This window comes from Hippocampus bargibanti, linkage group LG13 (genome assembly GCF_051943395.1).
Source record: "Hippocampus bargibanti isolate YZ-2025 linkage group LG13, ASM5194339v1, whole genome shotgun sequence".
Lineage (NCBI taxonomy): Eukaryota > Metazoa > Chordata > Actinopteri > Syngnathiformes > Syngnathidae > Hippocampus > Hippocampus bargibanti.
The window spans coordinates 10,837,847-10,859,996 of record NC_142746.1 but is presented as its reverse complement, the minus strand read 5'-3'; the positions used below and the strand labels follow the sequence as shown (position 1 = coordinate 10,859,996).

Genomic DNA, 22,150 nt, shown 5'->3' with positions numbered 1-22,150 from the left:
TCCACTGTCTGTTCTCCATCTGCTCCATAAAGATGCCAACACTTGTAACATGATCTTATAGTATGTAATTGATGTTCTACAGTGGCTGCATAACCACGTTTTAAGGGGGTTATAATATTACTGACACGATGACAAGGATGGACATTGTCTATGTGTAACGGAGTTGTACACTTAGGTTATTAAATTATGAAGGAAGTGACGCAACGGCGCACAGTGTGGCACTATGTCCCGCCCATAGTTTCCAGAACAATCTCGAGGAGATTCAGGTTAATCACAAGACGAAACCCATGCGACTTCACCCATCCCTTCTGCCATACTGTGTTGCAGTGTTGCAGAAATAAAAGAAATAAAAAGACACATCCACGCGTCTCGTCTTCATTAATACGGCAGCATCGTGGAGATGAAGACAGTCACTGTTGTGACACCCGTTACATTGGTGCCGTGACCCGGATCACAAGTGACTCTCCACTTCGGACCGGGACCGCGATGCTGCACAATGAAGACGCTGTGCAGTCCCATCACTCGGTGGACGGTGTGTCGACCCCCGTTTTGGAAATACATGTAGTGTGTTAATTGTCTACCTGCTGTTTTGCAATTAGTGTGCTTTTTTTTCATGTACGTGTTTTTGTGTGTTAAGGCTAAGAATGAGCTCCTTACATGTAACAAGTAGCACACCTTTGAATGAGTGTGTTGGTAGAGGTAGAGGCTTCCCAACCGTGTAACAGTTGTGTAGTGCAATCCAGAGTGGTGCAGGTTGTACAGAGGGGAATGGGCAGGTTCAAGCTGAGGCCACTTATGTTAGTGGGGACAGAGTTCCTTCCCAGACCCAGTGCAGTGCACCTACGACGAGCGCACAGACAACTGATACACGAGCAACAGATACCTTTCTCCAGTCTGTCACAGTTATGTAGTGCTATGCAGGGTGATGTAGTTTGTACAGAGGGGAATGGGCAGGTGCGAGCTGAGGCCACTTATGTTAGTGGGGACAGAGTTCCTTCCCAGACCCAGTACAGTGCATCTCCGACGAGCGCACAGACCCTGACACACCGGCGACAGATCCCTTACTCCAGTCACCTGACGTAGTTGGTCAGATGAGCGACATAATTAGACAGCTTCCTTGTACATCCTTGCCCGATAACCTTGTCTATTTTGCCTGTTGGTCTTTCTGTTGTCTTCCGTGTGTATGTTGCCTCACTTCTGCATAATTTAAGGGGGGTGTATGTAACGGAGTTGTACACTTAGGTTATTAAATTATGAAGGAAGTGACGCAACGGCGCACAGTGTGGCACTATGTCCCGCCCATAGTTTCCAGAACAATCTCGAGGAGATTCAGGTTAATCACAAGACGAAACCCATGCGACTTCACCCATCCCTTCTGCCATACTGTGTTGCAGTGTTGCAGAAATAAAAGAAATAAAAAGACACATCCACGCGTCTCGTCTTCATTAATACGGCAGCATCGTGGAGATGAAGACAGTCACTGTTGTGACACCCGTCACATATGTCCTTGACATCACTCTTTGATTGGAGCATCATGCCGAGGGTGTCCCTTGAGCAATAAGATGAGGCATCAAATTAAATAACTCAGTTTATTTGTTTTGCACGAATTAAACTAGCATTGTGTTGATTCCTGCAACATATGGGCAGCAATTGACTAGAAGAAAACTTGATTACACCGGCCACACAAACTCATTGCCTAGCAAGCATGGTGGGAGGGTGTCTTATCTTGATTAAAATTATGACTAGGATGAGGGGTGTCTCCAGGACATGCTAGATTTGTTAAACATGACGCAATAAACTTAGGGATGCCATTAATTTCCCCCTCCCTTCCAATGTTATGGGTTGTACTATTGCTAGCTAACCAGCTTAATGCACCTCAGTGTCGACCACGGCATTTTAGATGAGGCTCACAAGGCATGTTGGTGTGCACTGTGCAGCCACACAAACAAGCACTGAAGAAAGCACTTGTCAGTGTTAGGTAGTAGCTCACTCTAATGAGGATATGGGCTTGGGAAAAAAAGAAATCAATGGCTAATTAGAATATGACGTCAAAATATTACATAACAGTAATCATGACGTCTGCTAACATTATCCATGCTCTTGTGTGAAAAATTCACTGTCCCGAGAATGACTTCAGTGTTTTGCTGCCCCCTAACGGCGACGACAGTCAGCAAATGTGGAGAAAATGGAATCAGAGCCTGTTTGAATAGTTCACTTTCATGGACACTAAGAGTGTCTCGTTATTGGTTTGGAGAATGTGGATATTCCCCCGTGAATGGTAGAAAAGCGAGGAGGCGGATTTGACTCCCAGCACGTGGACCAGGATAGCAAACTGGTGTAGCTACTTTGGAGCCTCTTCATTGTTGGTATTAAAGGACAACCGACGTCTCTGGGCAAGTTGTGTCCATAATTTGTAAAATGGCTTCAAATGACTTCTACTGAGCGTATTTTACAAAGATTCCACTGCATATAGCTATATTTTATGTTTTAAGACTTGCGCTGAATATTCCGAAAGTGTTGTTTTTGAGTTGGTGACGAGTCCGTAGTGACGTCACTGAAGGAACCGAACAAAAAGGACACAATGTAGCAGTCCTTCCATCACGTCAATGCTTGTTTGGTATGAAAACCTCGTGTTGCGCCAGAAGAGGGTGTCCAAGCTCCACGTGAGGAATTTATCAGCCTGTGGAAACGGGCTGATTCATTCCTCACAACAGCTCGGTGGCCATCTTGTGCATTTTCTGGGACGCTACATTGCAGTCCTGACGGCTCAAATTGATACACAAGTACTTCTGTAATCGATTGCAAACATGTATGCTTTCCTCTTCAGAACTATTTGAAATTATATTCATAACTGGATGTGTCGATGAAAAGGTTTCTGCAGCCGTCATCTGTACTTAGTCTGCCTTATCTGTACTAAGTACAGATGACGGCTGAAGAAACCTTTTCATTAATGGACCACTCCTGTACGACTGGGAGCTTACACAGACGTATAACTGGGTGTGTAACAAGAAAGCATATTCTCCGAATCTGAAGCCATTGTTTTGATTCTCCAGCAATGCAAGACGTCTTGCCGTGACATCACGAACTAGGGGCGGGACTTTCTGAAAATGCCCAATTCGCAGCTCATTTTTTTTGCAGATTTTGGATACTTTCAGTCATTATTTTTTTTGGTGTTTTGCATTTGAATAAAAATATCATACTGCGTGTTTTGGGTATTTTAAAAGCTATAAAAAGTTTTTCTGATGTCAGTTAGGAAACTAAAAAGTGGTATCAGTTGTCCTTTAAGTGGGCACACCTCATCATGAGAAGGAACAGAGAGAAAATACGGCACAGGTAAAGATTGACAGAACAGATCGAGATTTTGTAACTACCAGACACGCTATGAAAGGACATTATATTTCTTACCATTTGCATGTTCCGGCACTTGTCTTGAAAGACAATCTTCACTCACACACATTCTTCATTCTAGACAACAATTAGCTGCACACTAAAAGCAGCAAGTACACATTTTTTCCTCATTACTGAAATAAAATATTCATTTGAATTTGTATTTTCGTCAGACAAAAAGCAGTCAGTTTTCAGCGTTTATTTTCTGGGACCCGTGAATATAAAATTATTGGTAAATGTGTGAACTACATTTGTCTATGTTCATATGCTCCTAAACGGTAAAGCACAACAACAACGAATATCTAAAGGTAGACTTGCAATAGAGATTACATGGCAAGGTGAGATATGTTGTGGCACTTGTGCATTTCAATTCAACATTGTTGAACATTATGAAACTTTTGAAACATGAACCAAATAGGACATATTTGGTCATAAAGGCACATGTGCATCTAGCACATTATTGCAACGGCGAATATGAAGCCAATAAACAATTAATATATTAAAAAATAGATAAAACTTTTTCTCACATGTAATGATCTCTGATGTTTAACTCTAACATTCAGCATGTAAAAAAATCAGAACAGTTTTTGTGTACACATTGTAATGCGAGTGGCAATTTGAGGTTACTACGGTAAACATTGAAGACACTGGCTTGCATGCACTTTTTCAGCGTGTGTATATTGCTTTGACAATATAAAGCCAAAGCGGATTAAATGTTGAAGGCCTGCGAAATATGATTGCTTCAGTCATTTCCACCACACAGCTTGAGAAGGAGCTTCTTGTAGTCTCCTGATGTGTCACCCTGTGAGAAAGGTTAAGAGATGTTTGAATTCAACAGTTGCTTCGCCTCCCATGTATCCACGTGCTTGACTAGTTAATGAGACAGAAATGATCAGTACTAATACTTACAGAGATGTCCGTGTACAGAGACTTGCCATAGTTTTTCACATATTCCTGGCGGATATCCAGCATGTCCACCTCAGAACGGGACACCATGATTCGGATAAGAGTGGTGTCTTTCGTCCCAGCCCCCTAAACACACACAGACATGATGAGAATGGATGAAATCGTAAATTTTCCCTGTATGTGTATTACATACAGACGAGTCGACTAGTTGAATTTACTACTTCACAATTACGAGTAGAGTGTGTCAAAAATATTTATGTATGATTTGGCTTAAGGAGGCAGCAAAGTCGCATGCAGTCAATTAAGTGTGTGCAAAATATATGATTCTATTGAAAATAAAATAGCCAAGGCATCATTGGATTGGCATCATCATATTAGCAACGACTTAAATAACCCTTAAGTCATGATATATATATATATATATATATATATATATATATATATATATATATATATATATATATATATATATATATATATATATATATATATATATATATATATATATATATATATATATGGTCCTTCAGAATGAGTCTCACCTTCATGGCCTTGTAAAGCCGCTCAGCAAAGTAGGCTGATGTATTCTTAATACACTTCACTGAAATACAAAATATGCACAATAAACACTCTTTTAATAGTAGATTAATCATGACAGGATGAAAATGTGACAACCTTAAAGCTACGAAAACTGTAACAAAAATGAAGGTTCATGCAACATGCACACCACAGAGCTCACAATGAAAATCCATTTGTGAAAAATAAATGGCAGTGGACTAAGTGGAATGACACTCTTAATCGGTTACAGTACCATTACCCTGATGGTAGCAAAAAAATATGTAAATAAAAGAGGAAAAAAAAGGCGGGCATTAATCATGTGGAAAATGCTTGACTGAATGTTATTTTTGTCCCACTTACCCACAGCCAACATGCCATTCTCCAAGTCCCCTGACATCTCCCTGCTGATGCTCTTCTCGATATCCCTGCCGCACATCTTCTGGTACTCCAAAAAAACTGCATGCAACATGCAAGACAAAAATACATTGAGATTAAGACGCGATGGTTACAAAATAAAAAGATGGAGTTTCTGATTTACCATAATGACTGCTGCTTTTATCAGTATATTGTTAACACGGATAAAGAAAATATAAAAGAACCAATTAAAGAGCAATATTGGTGGTAAACATAATTACAAATTGAAACGGTAATATGACAATCCGACACGGTTTATGACTGAGTGGTAGACGTCTTTATCGTTAACAGAAAATTTAGTTAAAGTGATGGACATTGTGTTTCTTTTAGTGGCTACCTGTCGCAAGGTGGTGTTTGCTCCTGGCACACAGGATGGCATTAAATTTGGACTCGTCCGTTCCCAGCTTGTTCTCCCCAGCTGCATACAGAGCCTAGGAGGACAGTTGCAACCTTATCATAAATGGTGATTAATAAACTACATATGCATTTGTGTAATGAGAAGATACCTGAGCATCTTGCTTGGCCAGCGAGATGTCGACATTTGGCCTTTCATCACGATTACCCTGGAGGGAAAGTGGAAAAGGAAGAGATTCGTTGAGGTCTCGATGCAGTTGGAAACAAACATTTTCTCTTGTTTGTTCTTTGTTCTTGTACCTGTGCAAGGGAGATCAGGAGCCTACGGAAGTGTCCTGAGGTGTCACTGCTGATGGCATCCTCCATAGACTTCTTGAATTCTAAAGTGAGATTAGAACGTGAACCACACAAGTGCCGGATGGCAGGAGTAATAAATACAGGAGAAACAAATGTTACTAGATTTGATCATTTTCAGGAGTGTCTCACATTGTATTTTCCACAGGAGCAGAGGACAAAGTGAATCATTTTTCAAGGAAGTATACCTTCATTTTTCTGCACATGTGAACGCGCACAAAGCTGGACACGGCTGGGCTTTTCAAACAGAAACCAAACATGGTGATTCGTAGTGAACCAGCCGACTCGAAGCGCCTCACCTGTTTTGTAAATGCGGGTTATCTCCTTGATTTCGGCATTGGAACGAGAAGAGAGGATTTCTATCAGACAGGCTTCGTCGGTTCCAGCGCCCTGTGGGGATCGCATGGCGCATTACAATCGCATCACACGGCATTATTCAAATTGACATATTAAATATATTAAAAGTGTGCACGCAGAGCCTTTGGTGCAAATGTTTACCTTGATGGCATTGTGGATCTCAGAGGCGTCAAACTGAGCCGGGCTTTTCAATGTGGCCATGACCAGCTTCCTAAAGTCACCCGAGAGTTCAGAGTGGAGGTCCTTAATCAGGTCCTGAAAATAGATCTGGACTTGTAATAATCAAATACATTTTTTATCAATTACTTGAGCTATTAAAAACAATCTAAAATAAGCATTGAGTATTTTTCATCTGGCCCCCTTTCCGTGTTGCTTGCAGCACCTGTCGTCTATAAGCTATGTAAGCTATATGTAAGCTATGCTTGACTCTCGATATGGACAACGCTGTTTAAAGGTGGAGAGACTATTTTATCAACTGTGAAGTTTCTCATTTTAGAACCAGGCAATTTTGTGTGTGAGTGTGTGTGTGCGTGTGCGTGTGCGTGTGCGTGTGTGTGTGTGTGTGTGTGCTCGCGCGTGTGTGTGTGTGTGTGTGTGTGCTCGCGCGTGTGTGTGTGTGTGTGTGTATATATATGTGAGCCCGCTAAATGAGAGTGTTAATACACATGGACAGTCGGGATGGTTTACCTTCCCATAGGAGGTTTTGTAGGCACGGAGCAAAGGAACACGTTGCTTGTTGGAACGACTCCCCAGTAAGTCGATGATGGCCTGTTCATCAGTTCCTGCACACACATGAAATGCCAATTGGTCCTTAAACTCACATATTTTATGAATTAATAAAAAAATTAAACAATAATAATACATAGTTGGAGTCATTGAGTAGTAAATCTAAAACACAATGAAAGACAAAACAGCCTAACTCATATAGCGCTTTCACAACAGCTGCAGCTGTAACAAAGCGCTTCACGTAATGGTCAACAAACATGGTCAGTTGTGCAATCTTAACGACCCTGCCATGTACTCTATGATGGTTGAGTACAAGACAAACACGTTATTACATGAATCAGAATCAGGATCAGAATCATCTTTATTGCCAAGTATGTAGAACACACAAGGAATTTGTTTCCGGTAGAACACGCTGCACTAGTATCGTTGTCAAAAAAAACTGCTAAGCCAATCCATATGAAAGAGGTGCGGAGGAAAGCATCATTTTCTCCAGTGGATCAGAGACATCATGAACACAAATTAAGTGTATAAAATAATAACATCCCTTTATATTGCTGGTAAAAGAGGGGATGGAGTCAGCCTGGAAATCATATGCCAGAGTAATAAAAGAGGTGTGATAGATGTGGGATGATGCCTGTGTGAAAGGGAATTTTAAAGCAGGAATGCACATTTTAGACTCTTAGAGCTATGTATTTATAGCACACATGCACTCTGCGTTTTGTGTTTCCAAGCTTGTGTTAAATGCACACATGATAGAAGATGAGATTAAGACTTCTTTTTGGTTTTCAATTTCCAACGTTTACATAAGAAATATGATCGTCCCGTTCAGTGAATGGAGCCTGCATCGCTGCTTGTGGCGAGCGAACGAGGGAGAGTGTCTTTCCACACACAAATGTCTGAAGGACAGTGTCAATTGCTTTCACCAAAAGAGGGTTTGAAATGTCACTGTCTCCTGATGAACAGTTGGCATCCCAAATCTGTTACGACACTCTTTGCATCGTCAAATATCAGGAAAATTATTGAGCGTGGACTTGACCGGGATAAATCAGCGCAACCGATCCAGGAGAAACAAGGTTGGAAATCAAGAATTGTCAAGTTACTCACCAAAGCCTTTCATGGCCTTCCTCAGGACCTCCACATCTTTGAGAGGGTCTGCTCCGGGAAAGTCCTTGATTGACCCTCTGAACCCTTTCTGCAATCACACAAATCCACCCCCAAAAACAAATAAAATATTATTTATCCAAACCGTATCTTTATCCACAATTGGTTCTTACTTTAACAGGTGGTGCCATTGGCATGCCACCGCCTCCATAAGCTTGCATCGATGGGTTTGGAGAAGGGACTTTCGGATACCCCGGCATGGGCGCAGGTGCAGCTCCGTATCCGGTAGGGTTGGGAGATGGTGCACGAGGGTAGCCGGGCATCGGCTGGCCTGGGTAGCCCATCCCCGGGCCTTGAGGCATGGCTCCTCCTGGCTGCGGGTACAGGCCATATGACTGTTGGTTAGGGAAAGGGGCACCGTAACTGCCTGGTGCATAGACAGGCGGGTATCCCCGGGGGGCTTCGGCGTACACGGAGGGGTTTGGTAAAAAACACCCTACTCCTTGCCATATCTGGCTGGCCTGTAATTTGGAAAGATGAGTGTTCTGTAATATGGTTCTAGAGTGAAATGAATAATGTTTTAATGATAAACAACTACATGTATTTAAAACGTTAAAATGCTTTATGACACAAGTATCTAAAGTAAGTATGGCATGCTATGCAGTGAAATGGAAATTCTGACATCTCAAACGATACTAACGGGACAAAGAATGAGAAAAGAGAAAGGATGGCAAAAAATGGGCAAGCTTTCATGTCTTGGGCTGTTTTTCTTCTCATGCAAGAAAGATGACTAATACAAGAAAAGCAAGGCTAAGTTGTATTGTTTTTTAAGGATGATGACTTCAGGAACTGACTTACCATCCAGTGAATAGACGCAATAGTCCAGTTATGGATGTGAAATTCATTCTAACTGCAATACTCAACGCAACCATCTTGATCATGTTGTTTTATTACAGACATTGCAAAATAATTTTCAAGATATAGGAGCATTTCTTCATAAAGTCAACCTACCATGCCCGCATTGTATCCAGGGTTGGTGAGGTTGTCCACACCTATGGAGGGATATCCGCCAGGAGGCCCACCTCCCCAGCTGCCTGTGGCGCAAAACAAACATTCAACTGTTACCCACATTGCATTGCATTCGAAATGACTAACCGTTACAAATTTTAGAATGGGACAATGAGTGGAGGGATGACTCCTCTTGCTGAAACTTTCCGATGTGTCGTTAAGAGTGCTGAATTTAGAAAAAGGGAGCAGTGTATAAGTGAAAACAGGGGGAGCAACTGAGGACAGCGCTACATGTGTCTCATAGAAACAGCAGAGCAGTTTGTTGGCTTTTGAAATGGGGATAAAATGTCTTACCAGGTGGAGGTGCAGGTGGGTATCCTCCGGCCTGGGGTGGATAGCCTCCTGCCTGGGGTGGGTAACCTCCTGCCTGGGGTGGGTAACCTCCTGCTTGGGGTGGGTAACCTCCTGCTTGGGGTGGGTAACCTCCTGCCTGGGGTGGGTAACCTCCTGCCTGGGGTGGGTAGCCGCCTGCCTGGGGTGGGTAGCCGCCTGCCTGGGGTGGGTAGCCGCCTGCTTGTGGTGGGTAGCCGCCTGCTTGTGGTGGGTATCCACCAGCTTGAGGAGGGTAGCCGGGATAACTCATATCTTCTAAGTAAAAAGAGAAGATAGTAAGTGCAGTAAAGGGGCGTAATATTATATGGTACAACTGTGTTCATGTTTCAGGTGTCTGGTACATATTTCAGTTACTGCATTTAAAAGCTACAAATCGAATTCCAATGAAGTAGTATATAAAACAGAATACTTTGCTAGTCATGTTCAACTTTTATTTAACTGAATGGACCACAAAGACACAATATTTAATGTTCAAACTGAGGAACTTTTTGTTGGTCATTTTTTGATTGATGTACAGTGTCTGGTGTTAAACAGTCTGGGGTCTCTGTTGTCGTATTTTACGATTCATAATACACTCCAGGTTTTCAATTGGAGACGTGTGGACTGCAGGCATGCTAGTCCATTGCTTTCTAACAAATCTCACAGGTCCTTAATATGTTACGTGCGCGCTGCACGTGTAGCTACTCACGTTAACTACTACTGGTATTTGCAGGTTGCAGGTGTGGCATATACTACAGACTTTACATAATATAATCTAAATCCGGTTATATGAGGCACCACAGCAAAACCAAAGAGAGACAAAAGGGTAAATTTCAAAAATTACTTTTACTGAAACAATCTCAGCTACTGGTAAAGACGCGAAAAATTAGGAATGAACAGTTTGCAAGGGAGAATTGTATCAAAAATTTGTCAGACAGAGATCTCTCAGAGACAGAAAAGGCGGTACTTACCAAAGGTTTAAATTTCTCAGTGACTCCTAAAACTATACCTACAATAGATTACATCACAGCTACTGAATCGGCTATTAAAAATAAAAAAACTTTCGTATGCAGAGGCAGATGATCTACACATTAAAATATCAGCTCTTCTCAGTAGTGCCAAACTTCCTCCACCCAACATAACATTAGAAGAGAGAAAGGCGTTAACTACTCTACAAAAAGACAAAAATATTACTATTTTGCCAGCAGACAAGGGCAGATGCACAGTGCTTCTCAACACATTGGATTATGAAGACAAAATAAATAGGTTAATCAGTGATTCTAACACGTATGAGCAACTAAAAAGGGACCCTTCCAATAGATACAAGAAAGAAATGATTGACTGTCTCCAAAAGTTAGAGAAAGGAAAACATATAGACAAACAGATGTATTTTAGATTATACCCGGGAGAGGCCACGCCATGTATCTATGGCCTGCCAAAAATACATAAAGAAGGGTTCCCCCTCAGACCCATTGTTTGTAGCATTGACTCCTCTACATACAATGTAGCCAAATATTTAAAAACTATTTTAGCTCCGTTGGTTGGTAACACAGAATATCACGTAGAGAACACCACAGGGTTTGTAGAGAGGATCAAAGACCTCATATTGGAACCTGAGGAAACTTTGGCATCATACGATGTGACTTCTCTCTTTACATCTGTCCCAACCCCAGCAGCAGTCTCAGTGGTGAGGACGAGGCTGCTGGCGGATGTTTCTCTGCATGAAAGAACCAAACTTAAACCGGATCACATCTGCCAATTATTAGAAATCTGCCTTAATACTACGTATTTTCAATTTCGGGAAAAATTTTATAAACAAATTCATGGTTGTGCTATGGGCTCACCAGTTTCACCCATAGTGGCTAATCTTTACATGGAAGAGATGGAGAAACAGGCCCTCACATCCTTCCCAGGGACAAAACCTAGACACTGGTTTAGATATGTGGACGATACTTTTGTCATAATTAAGAAACAAGAAATTCAATCCTTCACAGATCACCTCAACTCTGTAGACTTCAACATTAAATTTACTTGTGAGGACATTCAAGAGAACCAACTAGCCTTCTTGGATTGTAAAGTAATTATAAAAGAGGACAGAGCGCTAAAAACAGAAGTCTTTAGGAAGGCTACGCACACTGACCAATACTTACTTTTTGACTCTAACCACCCTTTACAACACAAACTAGGAGTTATCAGAACCCTCCAGCATAGGGCTAAACTAATACCAACTAGCACTGAAGGTAGAGAAAAGGAGTCAAAACATATCAGGAGAGCACTCACTAACTGTGGGTACCCTCAGTGGTCATTCAACAAATGTCAGAAAGAAAGAATAGGGAATGAAACCAATAATTCTCAAGATACAAAAAGAAGAGGAGTAGCAGTACCGTACATTGCAGGAGTTTCTGAAAAATTACAAAGAGTCCTTTGGCAACATAAAATTCCTACTTATTTCAAACCGATAAACACGTTAAGGCAAAAATTAGTGCATCCAAAAGATAGGCTGCCAAATGAAAAACAAAGTAATGTAGTTTATTCCATAAATTGTAAGAATGAAAATTGTAAAGAGCAGTACATTGGGGAGACTCAACAAATTCTCAAAAAAAGACTTTATACACATCGCAGCGATAATATAAGTGGACCTCAATCGGCAGTACATTTGCACCTAAAAACTAGCAACCACTCATTTGACGACAATGAGGTTAAAATCTTAGCGAAAGAACATAGATGGGTTGAAAGGGGGGTAAAAGAAGCGATTCTTATAAAACAACAAAATCCTTCATTAAACCGGTCTGGTGGGGTGAGGTTCAATTTGGATCGTTCATACAATAGCCTGCTTCGGCAAAACAGGTTAGGCAACTTTCGTAATGCTGATGAGGGTCGTTATGCTGATGAGGTGATACCGGTGGGAGTGGGGGTAATAGGCCAGTCGTTAGTCAGGAATGTAGGAACAATCAGTGGGGCCACAGGGAGGGGTCCTCTGCCCCCCCAACCTGAGAGTAGGGACCTATCATAGCTGTGTCCGGCGCTACCATGTCTGGATATTAGGGATATATAAATAGGGCCGATACGACCAGTCAGACTTTAGTTCGCTGACGAAGCCTCTTGGATAGGAGGCGAAACGTCCGAAACCTTCACATTTGTACAGATGACGGCTGAAGAAACCTTCTCATCGATGGACCACTCCTGTACGACTGAGAGCTTACACAGACTATCTGCTATATCACAAAATGAGATTTTATTAAATGTCACACATTAACAGGTCATAGATTGACATAGCATAGCAGCTTTAGTTCGCTGACAAAGCCTCTTGGATAGGAGGCGAAACGTCCGAAACCTTCACATTTGTACAGATGATGGCTGAAGAAACCTTCTCATCGATGGACCACTCCTGTACGACTGAGAGCTTACACAGACGTATAGCATAAAATAGTATCTTGCACATTCCTGAAAACTCATGATATTACTTCCAAAAATGGTATTTCCTCTTTTAGGTTCCTTATTTTATCATTTTATGAAGTGAGGGATTGGAGGATTTCATTTAGTTATTTAGCTTCCTTGAATAATAAACAACTTTAGGGACAATGGCTACTCCAGTGGAGCACTGATATGGGGTTCCAGAGTGCATGAAATTGTTAAACTCATGTAACGATAAATTTCTTCCATATGTGACCTCAGAGGGTATACAGTATGAGTATGGGCACAAATCAAGTTTTTTTTAAGTGGGCAAACATGTTTAAAACGTACACGTTGGAAGTTAATTTTTATACACACGGCTTAATGAAAAGTACATTTGTGTAATACACAGTTTTAACCATTGAAAAACAAAACGATGTTTTCGCAAACCCTTTCCATCATTAACATGAAACAAATCATGCATACTTGCCAGATCATAACACTATAACAGGGCATAAAAACGGCGATGCCGTTATATCGAAACAAAGTACAACGTGTAATGTCTTTATTTGTTATTCCCATTTCATTGTAGTCACGATGAGTGAGTCAACAAAGAGACAAAAGCTGTTCGACGCACGGCAGCTAAGAAGACCAACAATTTACATGCATTGTACAGTACAGTAAAGTATTGCACTGTAGATTAGCTTTGCTGGGGTTTATCTGACTTCAAGCTTGGACAGGCCAATCCAACTGTGCCTCGCGCTAAAACAAATCACGACACGGTTGCCTAATTATATCCGACCTGCATAATTGGACGCCTAGAAAGAAGGCGACGGATGAAAAAAATGTGCCCAGACTCAGTTTGGCCGTACAATCTTTTTTAGTCGAACTAAAGATAAACATGCAGGGGCCGAGATAGCAAGGGAGGGGCAAAAAAAGAGTAACGTTACACCACGAAACGTTGCCCAAAATAGTCGCTATGTCTCCAGATAACTTTTATAGAAGCAAATAAAACCAACTGTCCTAAACAAGCTTACTTACGGGGAAATGTCAACTTACTTGGGGCTGTTCAACTTCTTCCTGGTGTAATCGGGGTGCTGGTAAACGACGTCTGAGGCTTTCCGTGGGCGGGTCACTCGAGAGTTTCCATCTCGAAGGGAGGACCCGCCCACCGATCTGTGTGTCACACTTGTGCTGCCTGTCACGTCGCTGTCAAAACACGACAACGCTAAATAAAGTAACCAATGCATTTTTTCCCACCTATATGTAAATGAGAACGCAAATGTCAAGGTTGATTTTGTCAAGGTTTAATTTTTAAGCTATGGAATAAGAAAAAATAATTTTCCTCCAAATAACAAAATTCTATAATTTTCCAAATTAACCAATGTTAATGCTTCTTAATATTTGTATTGGTTAATGTGTATGGTTAGATGATAATGTTTCGTATTCCAGTGCCCTTGAATTTTGAAAGCCACTTATAAATCAAATGTATTATTATTATTATTATTATTATTATTATTATGTGGTGCAAAAACGGTACCGCCTGTACTACAATACGCCACTAGAGGGAGACGTTTTTTAGGCTTTCACGTCTGGATTGGATTGGATTTGCCTTTATTAGTCTCACAGTGGAGAAATTTACATTTCACAGCAGCAAAGTGATGAAAGTAATGAAAATAGAAAAACAAAATACAAAATATATGAGCTGCCCTGCCATCTGCAGGTTGATTCATTGGGTGGTAAGTAATTTCAATCAACATCAAGTCAACAAGCGGCCTCATTTATAATTTTGTTTTATTATGACGTAAAGACTGAACAACACGTCAGCAGTAGTAATATGAAATCTAATTTGAGAGACCACAGTATTGCTGATGTCACCTCTTGAAACAAAACACAAGTACACTTTGTGTAAAATTTCGATCGCTAGTGTGATAAAATCATTTAGTGGCGGTAGAGTGTTGGAGGAATAAATTTGTCCGACAAGAGATATGGGTCCAAACAACGTACATGAATATTTACAGGGCCAAGCTCTGATTGGCCAGCGTCCTCGATGACTCCCACCGTCCTTATTTAATATTCAAAGCAGATCGCTCAACCCCTCTGCAATAAAGGCCGATAGCGGACTATGGGGAACAGGGGGAAAGTTTTTATACTTACATATTAGCGCGATGACTTTTGCTAAGACTTGACTGGGGCCGGGCTCCGGGCGTAAGGAGCGTACACGGGCTCTTTTTTACGGAATCAAAAAGGACCACTCGACATCTCGCCCCGAGGAGAAAAATCACACAAGAAACAAGTTCCATTGAAAGTATCAGCGGTGGCAAATCGAGTTCAGCCCTTTGGATTGAAGATGAGCCTACTGTCTGCCATAGACACGAGTGCCTCCGTGTACCAGCCTGCGCAACTCCTCAACTGGGTCTATCTCTCCCTGCAAGACCCCCACCACCAGACCAGCGCATTTGACGCATTCAGACCCGAACCCAACTCTTCCCACCCGGATCTCAACTTCAGCAAGAGTCCCGCCTCGGCCGACCTGAGCTCTTCTCTCAACTCCAACTATCTCAACAACTTTTTTCAACTGCAACGCAATGAGGTGACATTTACGTGTAGCGGTCTGTTATTTATTTATTCATTTATTTTGGAGGGAGTGAGTGTGTTTAAAGTAACCTAGCTGGAGGCATGCCTGTGCAGGGAATGTTTTATGCAGGACAGCCCGGACTATTCTGGTAGGATGCACCCGCTGTGATCATTTTATATGGACCATGACTTCAGCCACCCTTATGTTCTTATGAAGTTTTAGCAACATCATACAAACTGTAGTACAGTGTTTATAATGTACAATGACTCTACATTATATACACCAGCTAAACTGTAGAAATTTAGTTCATATACTAAACGTGTTTGAACGCTTTAATAGCGATATGCAGAAGGACAGCAATGCGGTCTCACTGCAGAGCAAGCCAGCACAGTAAGCATAGTGATTGCGCAATCCATGGTGAGGATCAGCCAGATGGTGCCTCACTGCTCGTCTCTACTTAGTATTTGAACGGTAAATGTGAAAATTCTAAAACGGTGAAGTTAAATGGACAAGAACTTTAAAGTACAAATCACTAAATACATATAACTGTTTAATTTATTTTTTTCATTTGATATTTCCATGACAGCTTTCCATGATGACAGGTGAGGCACTGCCTCACCTGCCTCCACTGACTGCACGTCACTGCAAAAGGCATGCTAAAATTGATGCAAACATGATACAAAAATGTGACCAATTCTCAAGTAGGTCCAAGTTTCAAATAGGAAAGGGATTGCAATGACCCCCCCCCCCCTCAAGACTGGGATGCAACTCAAACCTGTTGCTGGGGTTTTCACAAATAATGCAGATATCTAAGACTTGGCCTGAAATGACTTGCATGAGGCTAAATGGATTTGGACTAGTTTTAGACATAGCCAGGTCAGCTGAGCAGTCCACAGTTTTTTTTAAATATCTTCAAATAGACACAGCCGGGCAAACATAATCAAGCCGTGTTTGCATACTGTCTATTTTTGAAGTGCGGTGTAATTTTAGGGACAAACACACTGTTAATGTATGCTGGGCATGAACCTGATACTACAAACTTCATATTGCAAACACAGCACTTGATCTGAGACATACTCCCTGCTTATAATCCTAGTGTGTTTGTTATACTGCTGTTTTAACACTCAAAGTAGATGTGCTTGTGTTCTTTATTATGGTAAGAGCCATCAACGTCACTTAACGTAAAACAGTCCTTGGAAGAATGGGTGTGCACACAATGCATTACACGCAATTGTGTAATGCAATTCAATCCACATGAGAATAATGTGTTTCAAAGTGAGAGAGCGTGCGTACGGGCTGGAAACAGTTTAGGGGCATCGGGGTTTTGCAACTTTCTACGTCGACGATGCCAAGCTAAATAAACCACCGCAGAGATTTGATGATGAGATGAGCAATTGTTTTCAAGACATGAATGTGAAAAAAGTTCAAACTAGTATCAGCATGGTGTCCATAGCTAAGTTCTAATTGAAAAAGACACACATGCAATATATTGTGATAGTCTTTGGACTTTTGTTTCCAAGGTACATTAACCCTAACCTCTCGTTGTTTCCTTTGTAACTTCCTGCAGTTTTATGCTTGCTCAGGTCACCCCAGCAGGCAGAACAGCTCTGGTTTTAAAACAACAGAGCGTGATTGCCCCCTGATGTGCCGACACCACAATCCTAAATCTGGGGAAAAAAATGCCTTCTCTTGCTTGGTTGCGCAGGACATTATTTCCTAGCTTTTGTAGCAACCGATGTACATATCCATCACCCCCCCCCCCCCCCCCAAAAAAAAAAAAAAAAAAAAAAAAAAACACTGTGCTCGAACCGCTTAACGCTGACTCACCTCACAACTGCACCCCATCTTTGTGTGAAATCACTCGTGCTTTGGTCTGCCAGCTGGAGAGGGAAAACAAAAGAATGAAGTTTTCTCAAAGTAGCACCACAACAACTGCACGAAGTGAATACACAAACAAGCGTGTGTGCGCATATGGTACCGCATAACAGAGTAATACCCGGGGCTGAAAGGCATGGCGGATGGAAAACCTGAGAATGGACAGGACCGTGATGCTTGATTTATAGTGACAACGTGTAATAAATGAACACAGCCTCAAAGCTGGATCTGGTTCGAAAGTCCATGGCAAACAGACTGCAGATATATAGATCTGGCATGGAAGCACGGACAGGTTGCCAAGTTTTAGGTTTCTGTGCAATGCAACATTAAACAGCAACATTATTTCCCAGACACTGGAACCCTCTGTGATGAGGATGAATTGATCTGTGCATCCCATCAAACTCACTCACTGGGGCTTTCGCTTTTATGTGGCTTTGCAAATTGCAACTATTTGTAAAGGCAGCAGTTAGAGGATGAATCATTTCATGCCAGATGTAGGGTTTCAGAATCAGAATCAGAATACCTTTATTCGTCCCACAATGGGGAAATTTGCAGTCCACAGCAGCAATTGAAAATGGATGGAGTTGGGGTGGGGTGAAAGGATAGAAAACAAGATATTCTAAGCATAACAACATAAAAATGTCAACTGTATACTGTGCAAATGTAAATGTGCAAAACCGTTCCATAAGAGAAAACAAACTGTACATAGTGCAGAATCAAGAAATGCATTTTGATATATTTCAACAACCCATATTTACAAGTGTCCAGTTTTGTTTTTTTTCCTTTTTCTTTTTTTCACATGTGATCATTGAGAATTGTGAAGCCTGACAGCAGTCGGTAGGAGCGAGCGGCGGTACCTCTCCTTCTTGCAGTGCGGGTGTAATAGTCTCTGGCTAAAGGAGCTACCCAGTGCTGTCAGGGTGGGCAGGAGGGGGTGGGAGGGGCTGTCCATCATAGCTTTTAGTTTAGCTAGCGTCCGTCTGTTGCCCACCTCCTCCAGAGAGTCCAGCGAGCAGCCCACGACAGAACTGGCCCGCTTGTCGGTGAATCGTGGACATGAGATAAGACCAAGTCCAAGCATTTATTCTTTTGTCATTCTTGTCACATTTAATCTAAGTCCAAAGTGTTATGGTCTAAGACAAAACTAAATGATTTCCGGATAAGTTTTAAGCAAATCTGAACGTTTCGAAAAGCTGTCAAACGCTTACATCTGTCTAAGTTTAAAAAAAAAAGTATTTTTGGTTTGGGATTGAAGACAGACCTTTCGTTAAACTTTTAACCAGGCCCGCAATTTCAAGACGGTCCCGTTACAAGTCCAGTATATGAGCAACTGGCTGAACCGAGGCCCAACTCTGCTTGTTTCTGGGCTTCATGCACTAACTCGAGGTCTGTGCCAACCTTACACAATGTGTGTAACGTGACGAAGGAGATCATATGAATGTTGACTTGTTTTGGATTATTTACCTCTTGGTCACAATGACTTGCTGAGGACATGACCAAGACGACATACTCTAAGTTTATTTGAAAAATGCAGAGGAGACTTGCTTGAGACATGGATGGAGGGTACAAGGCCCGAGATTTGAACCAAATTACCATATTTTTCTCATTATAAGGCGCAACTTACATTTTATGTAAAGTGCTTTGCAATAACTGCTGCAGTTGTGAAAAACATGAAGCCTATTCCATTTAGGATACATCCATCTAGTGGATGCTTAATACAACTGCAGCCAACATTGTAGCTTCTATTCTATTTATAATAGGCCTTTCATTAAAGATAAGCCTTATACTCCGAAGTGCCTCATAGTGCAGGTAATGAAGATTTACCGAGACTGGATCCAAATTAATATGAGCTTTAAACATGGTCTTTCCCAATATGGCCATAACGTGACATATGGATCCATCTGTAATCGCGGCTGATGTTCATAAGCTAAGAGTATGAGGTTTATATCACAATAAATTCAATTTATAACATTTGTTTTACATTTCCCAAGTTCCCTTATGTGCGTTGGGTCATAAGTGGCAAGATGCGACTCGAGGACAGTTTTGAAAGAGTGACGTTCACATGATCCAAATGAATTTTCTTTCGATCGAAGGAGGTGAAATGAAGCTCAGTGGGGGACTTTTGTCCCGCGATTAATATTCAGTTGGCATTTTCAGTGTCGCAGCTGGTTCAGCGGCATGCTTCTCTGCATTCTGCGACAAGACAAACTGACCGCCGCTTGTTTACAGCCAGCAGCTTCTGGTGACATCGCTGATGTTCCGCAGGCTGGCCAAGGAACATGCCTTCCATCTTGTTTACAATGACTCATCATCTGTAAAGTCCTGTTCTTCTCATTTGCGAACCTGCTTAGTACTTTTCTAACTCGTGAGCACAGCTGGGACCCTGGCCAGATGTTCTGAATTTAATGAGAAAAGATCTAGTCTTTTTTTTTTTTTTTTTTAAACAGCCATGTTTTTTTATTTATTTACTTATTTCTTGTTTTTCATGCACAAATTAGAGAGAGGAAAGGAAATATTTATTACAAACATAATTTTAAAATGTTCAATAAAGTTTAGGGTCATTTTAAGTGTATCTCGCTTCAATCTTCAAAACTTGGTGGCTTTTCATTCTTGGTCCCTTTTTAGCTGTACAAACTACACTATGTTAAATTGCTAATGTAAACTTTTCTGTGCTTTTATGAGCATGTAAGAACTGACCTGAGACAGTGGTTTCACTTATGTTGACTTCAGGTCAGTGAGAAGGTTGCTTAACCTGTGAAATGCGGACAAAAGGGTTCAGGGTTTACCTTCAGTAAAATGGACCAGTGAGTGCAATGATCTTGCAATCAAAACACAAAAAACAACTTTCTGTCTTTACTCTTCTTCTTCTTATTATTATTATTATCATCATCAATCATGTTATCATTATTATTAGTATTAATATTCATTTATTTATTTAGTTATTTTGCCATACATACAGTTGGTCCGAATAGGTTGATGCGTGTGTAAAATTCAGTGGCTGTGTAAAATTCAGTGGCGGGACGTGTATGTCACTTCAGTAGTGTGACGTCTGAATCAATCCACAGCTCCCACTATAAAAAATGTGGTGTGATTTACTACACGTCCTGTACTTTACTTGACGGTACAGTTAGCCAGGACATAACTTGTGAAGAAATACATACTGTCATAAAAAAAAAGTTGACTGTGAAGTGTCTTTGAGAGTTTTGAAAGGTGCTTAGAAATGAAATGTATTATTGTTATTTTATATATATATATATATATATATATATATATATATATATATATATATATATATATATATATATATATATATATATATATATATATATATATATATAGGGTCGTATATATATAATTATTATTTGGATTTGATTGGATTATTATTAAACGGTTCGAGTTTTTACCATCAGCGTGTGGATTCATGATACGGGGTCAGAAGCTGCTCTTTCATACCGGGTCAGGAGTCGCTCTTTCACACCACAGAGAAGATGATTAGCGAAGGATGGTGAAGCATCAACAATAACCTCATAAAATTGCAATATTATTTGCTATTTTTCTATAGTCCGACCTTTCTAAATGATGTCCAATTTTGCTTGAAAAGTCCGTCTTGAAAATGGCTTGAACAGTAAATTTGCAACAAAATCAATTTCGTCTCCTTCTTCAACCATTGTGGGTTGACAAAACGGCTATTAAATCAACACAATGTATTTTGGTATGCAGCTCGCGACTGGCACAGTGTGCTAGCTCTGCCCAGTATGCTCTTGTCAATTGTGGCCAGTGATAAAAGCAAACCATTATTGGCTTGTGACTAGCCAATCATAGTTTGTGAAAACTTTGGCGTTGACCAGCGCCTGCAAGAAGGCACTGGTACCCATTTTGGGTTGCCAAGTCGAAATATAATTGGTTGATGGAAGCAATAGTTTTATCGACACATTCAATACAACAGGGCCCGCAGAAGTGATTGTGAATGCGTAAAGGTACTGTAGATTTCTGACCCTGGTAACAAATGATGGCTGAAATGTGATTGTTGAAATGCTTAAATACGAAAACAAACATCTGGAAGCAGCACAACAAGGGAAAAGCAATGAAAGGAAGCTGAAAGACAATTTGGAATTAGTTAATAAGAGTTCATGGATAAAATATAATTAACATCAGTCTGTAATTCAAATATTTTTAGGCCAGCAGAGAAGGCCTTGCAGGCCCTGGCGGTTCACCACTGATAAAATTGCAGTGCATGTAGTTTTGTACAGCTTAATACATTCTCTAAAGACAGGCTTGGTAAAAACGCAAATCATCCTGCATGTAGACGAGAAGCAGCTTACTAACTTATGAATGAATTCCCATCTAAAATGATAAGCTTCAGGACTATTGGATCATCTAGAATTTATATAATACTTGGCACTATGAACTCCAGGGTCAAACCTCATGAATATTTTCTATTCCTTAGGCCTTAAACAACAACGTGTACAAGAATGTATCACCATATGGCTCCCTGAACAACATTGTGGATGGGCTCAACTCGCTGACGGATCACTTCTCAGACCTTTCCCTATCATCCGAGCCAAGAAAGCCTAACAAGAGACCGCCACCCAATTATTTGTGCCACCTGTGCTTCAACAAGGGTCATTACATCAAAGACTGCCCTCAGGTAAGGCGCCATTTATTACATAAGATCAGCATGACACGATCGGTGCGTGTTATTGTTCCCGTAAAATGACTTGTCTGAATCAGAATCAGAATCAGAATCAGAATACCTTTATTCGTCCC

At 41.0% G+C, this 22,150-nt stretch overlaps 2 protein-coding genes across 4 annotated transcripts in view; one reads left to right on the top strand and one right to left on the bottom strand.

Moving 5' to 3' along the window:
- Positions 1-3,571: 3,571 nt before the first annotated feature.
- On the bottom strand, positions 3,572-14,139 carry LOC148889301 (annexin A4-like). 3 transcript variants are annotated; one of them, XM_089012523.1, is made up of 15 exons: positions 13,990-14,139; positions 9,520-9,810; positions 9,169-9,251; positions 8,331-8,678; positions 8,161-8,248; positions 7,018-7,112; positions 6,472-6,585; positions 6,273-6,363; positions 5,920-5,999; positions 5,772-5,828; positions 5,603-5,696; positions 5,212-5,307; positions 4,836-4,894; positions 4,297-4,419; positions 3,572-4,189 (listed from the first exon to the last, which is right to left on the bottom strand). In XM_089012523.1, exons 2-15 carry the CDS (start codon positions 9,806-9,808, stop codon positions 4,130-4,132), a joined length of 1,677 nt encoding a protein of 558 aa, XP_088868649.1. In that variant the 5' UTR covers positions 9,809-9,810; positions 13,990-14,139; the 3' UTR covers positions 3,572-4,129. The 3 variants fall into 3 exon arrangements, with proteins under 3 accessions (XP_088868649.1, XP_088868648.1, XP_088868650.1); XM_089012522.1 differs by having other exon boundaries at positions 9,520-9,813; positions 13,990-14,136; XM_089012524.1 differs by having other exon boundaries at positions 8,331-8,531; positions 9,520-9,813; positions 13,990-14,136.
- An 886-nt stretch (positions 14,140-15,025) lies between these two features.
- zcchc24 (zinc finger, CCHC domain containing 24) overlaps positions 15,026-22,150 on the top strand; it is a 48,303-nt gene continuing 41,178 nt past the window's right edge. The window contains exons 1-2 of the mRNA XM_089012525.1: positions 15,026-15,523; positions 21,831-22,031. Of these exons, the coding sequence (XP_088868651.1) occupies positions 15,281-15,523; positions 21,831-22,031 (444 nt within the window). The 5' untranslated portion in view covers positions 15,026-15,280. The remainder of the gene's footprint in view (positions 15,524-21,830; positions 22,032-22,150) is intronic.